We start from the raw sequence: 3,753 nt of genomic DNA on the forward strand, positions 1-3,753 counted from the left end.
GTGGAGAATTAAGGTTTTAGTTTGCAGTGAATGTGAGTGGTACAAGTATGGTATTAACTTTTAGACTAGATCAATAAAGTGGGGCTAAGTCATTAGATTAGCAAGCATATTAAGATGTGTGCACGAAATTGTATGTAGTCACATGAGGTTCTAATTAAGTTTATATTTTTTTCATGTGTACCTAGATAGTATAGTTGTGTTGTCAATGTGGAGTAGATTGATGTAAGCATTATCTCATATCCTTACAAATTAGGTAAAAGAGATTTTATGTGGCCTAGATAATGATGAGCCTCTTAAATATAATTCATGTTTCCTCTAGTTGGGTAAATATGAACTTAGAGAGGCAATATTAATAGACTAAACAACTTTATAAGCTAATGAGGAAAGAGTAAGAGGTCTTAGAAGGAATCTTAGTACCTGCGCATAGAAAGTTTAAAAACCATGAAATTAGTCTTTCCTAAGTATTAGAGTAAATTGAATATAGACTAGTTTAGGAAAGATTGAATAGAGCCATAACCTCAAAGTATCAGCTTTAGACCTAAGGGGGAGATGATAAGATGAGAAATCAAGTCAAGTGTCAAGAATCAAACTGTGTTGTGCTCATAATAAGTCATAGTGCTGTATCAATACATTCATACTCTAGCATGTTCCTCAAAGTTCAGTCAGTACTACGTCCTATTGATGTTTCTAATATCATAATTTTGTGTCCATGACCTATGCTGACAGACTTTAGATAGATTCGTATCTATGCTTAGTTTTGAAAATGAGAAGCAAAAACTTTAGCCCACTATATCAATCTTACTCCATAAAGTTATATATCAACTTTACGCTTTGAACCCATTCATATAAGCACTTCATTCTCATGAATTCTTGATTTACTTTCAATGGTTACAAACATAATGTTAAGTCATTCATAGTCTTATATCATATTTTTCAAATGAATCATGCTTATGGTCTTTCGCTAAACTTACTCAGTGATCCTTCTAGGTAGTTATGTGTGAAATTTCAATTGGCAGAGATGGTGAGAGAATGAGAAACTTTAGAAGGATTAGTTAATACGATTCCACTGAGTGGTTATAGTTCTAGGCGCTAATGTGGTGTTTATAACATACTGGTAGAGATGGTGAGAGAATGAGATACTTTAGAAGAATTAGTTAGTAGGATTCCATTGAGTGGTTATAGTTCTAGGCTTGAATGTGGTTTTTATAACATGATGATGAATGCAAGATTCAATAGGTACTTTTTTATTAGGACTCGATGTGTTGAATGTATTTGTAAGAAGTAGTATTCTTGGGATGAGATTTGTCATAGAGTCATAAGACATGAATCATTTTATTTAGATTAGTATAATCACCTTTCTGTAAGGATTTGATTTGTGATTTACAATTGACACTACCATTAGTGATTGCTCTTACAAGTCAAATTTGTGACATATAGGTCACAAAGAGAAAACTCTACTATTCTTCCAATTTTTCCACTTTTTGAATTAATATTATATATGTAAGCATTGTTGATTTTTGATTTGTCTTTAAATTCAATTCAACACTATTTCCTTGTAACTTCATAATTTTGTCGAGTTACAAGGTAATCTTGTAATTAAATCACATAATATGAAAATACTAAATAAATATGATAATAGACTCATAATGTGAATACATTAAACAAATGTTATAATACACGTGATATAAAGATTCGATCATAATATAAAAACATTAAAATAAACATCACAATACATGTGATAGCTAGCTAGACTAATAACAAGAAGACATTACAATACTCGTGAGAGTACACTCACTCACCTACTATAAATTACACAAATGTTCCTCTTAAAATTGCCCAGTCTTATTCAACAAAAACATTTTACTTTATTCTACATTTTTCTTTCCAATGGAGAATGAGAACAAAAAAGGCAAGCAAAAAATTGAAATGAAGTTGATTGAGAATGAGAGAGCACGTATGGTGAGTTTCTCAAAAAGAAAAAAAACTTTGTTCGAGGATGCACATAAGTTTGCAACTCGGACTGGAGCAGATGTTGGTGTTATGCTATTTTCACCAAGTGGAAAACCATATTCTAATGATTCCGCAACCATAGCAGATATAATTGATAGATTTCTCAAAGTGAAACAGGAGGATCACAAACGTGATTATGCTGAGGGAGAATCAAATGGTTTCGAGGCATTGAAAGATCTCCATAAAGAATTACAAGCATGGAACGACAAAGAGAAAAAACGAAAACTAATGCATAAGATTATGCACCCTAGCTTAGAAATACCTTCAGATAAACACATGGAGGAGCAGAAGCTAGCATTGAAGTTGAAGGTAGAGAAATTTAAAAATGAAATACAAAGTGCTATTACGACTGAGCATCTAAAGTTTGACCTAAATGTCGTTCCTGATCCAGAAGAGTAGGAGGGATCTTGAACTCAAATTATAATGGAGTTGATAATTGAAGTCATTGAAATTCAAGCTTTGATACGAGAAGACTTTACCAGTGATCGAGTCTTCTATTATGGTCAATTTTTGCTTTTTTTTTAATTAAATCACTTATTTTATGAGGTTTTAGCTTGCAACATAATAGGTTATGTAGTTCTTATGTTATTAAGTATGTTTTTTTTCATCGTTTATCTTTAATGATGCTTTGTGTTTCCTAAATTGGTAAATCATTTGAAATTTTTATTTAACTAGTAACATTGTTGAAGTGATCAATTTATATATATATATATATATATATATATATATATATATATGTAATTGTCGAAATTTGTACAAACAAATTTGGCAATAATAATATAGTAAACTTTAAAGAAGTACTCGTCCAAGAATCATTTCTAAAGGTTCAACATTACACTTTCTCTATCTCAATTTATATAAGTTAATTGACTTGACACGGAGTTAAAGGAAAAAAAGATTTTTGAGTGTTGTCTATAATAAGTTATAAATATTTATGTGGCTTCAAATTATTTCATTAAGAGTAACATGAGTATTTTAATATTTAAAAATCTACATAAAGAAATCTATCATTCTTTTTAGTGACTAAGAAGAAAAGTGAGTCATATAAATTGATATACATGGAAAGGGGGTACAAATACTAGAGGATTAGATTGAAAAATACATCATAAAGCTGAAAAATTATGGACTATTATTGTAAATGGCTATGAAGAGCCAGAAAACAATGTTGAACAGAGAGATGAAAAATTTTGTGGATAAATATCTTCAAGATGCAAAAGCCTTGATCAAAATCTAAATGGGAGTCTCAAGATCATATCTTGTAAAAATCGCTACTTCTACGAATGCAAAGCAAGCTTGGTAGTCTCTAGAAACAGAGGTGTATGGTGACGAAAAAGTAAGCAATATAAAAATTCAAACTCTTATAAGAGAGTTTTATATTAAAAGATGATAGAATCTGATAGATGAATATTGCACAAGAGTCATGAATATTGTCAAGGAAATAAGAAATTACGATGATACAATTTCTGACCAACAAGCTGTGAAAGATTCTAATAAGTGTCATTGTTGAGTACATTGTTGCTATCACTTAGGAGACGAAAGATTTTTCTAAGCTTTCCATGAAGAGATAGTTAGATTATTTTGTGCACACAGAAGCAAAACAAAATTCATGAAGATCAACTCAAAGATACGACTTTTCAGTCCAGAACCAATGAGAGTTCTCAAAATTTATTACAATCCAAAAAAGAAGCAGGATCACGATGATTCATCTAAGAAGGTTGAAGAAAAATGAGAAAAAAATTATAG

General features: G+C 30.6%; 1 protein-coding gene across 1 annotated transcript; it reads left to right on the top strand.

The window, feature by feature from the left end:
* The first annotated feature begins 1,887 nt into the window (after positions 1 to 1,887).
* Positions 1,888 to 2,409, top strand: LOC101251029 (agamous-like MADS-box protein AGL29). The gene has a single exon (XM_004247255.1). The coding sequence runs from the start codon at positions 1,888 to 1,890 to the stop codon at positions 2,407 to 2,409; it is 522 nt and encodes a 173-aa protein (XP_004247303.1).
* The last annotated feature ends 1,344 nt before the right edge of the window (positions 2,410 to 3,753 follow it).

This window comes from Solanum lycopersicum, chromosome 9 (genome assembly GCF_036512215.1).
Source record: "Solanum lycopersicum chromosome 9, SLM_r2.1".
NCBI lineage: Eukaryota > Viridiplantae > Streptophyta > Magnoliopsida > Solanales > Solanaceae > Solanum > Solanum lycopersicum.

Bases quoted from the DNA above. Each gene is read 5' to 3' on its own strand.
- LOC101251029 (XM_004247255.1), top strand. From the start codon at position 1,888: ATGGAGAATGAGAACAAAAAAGGCAAGCAAAAAATTGAAATGAAGTTG.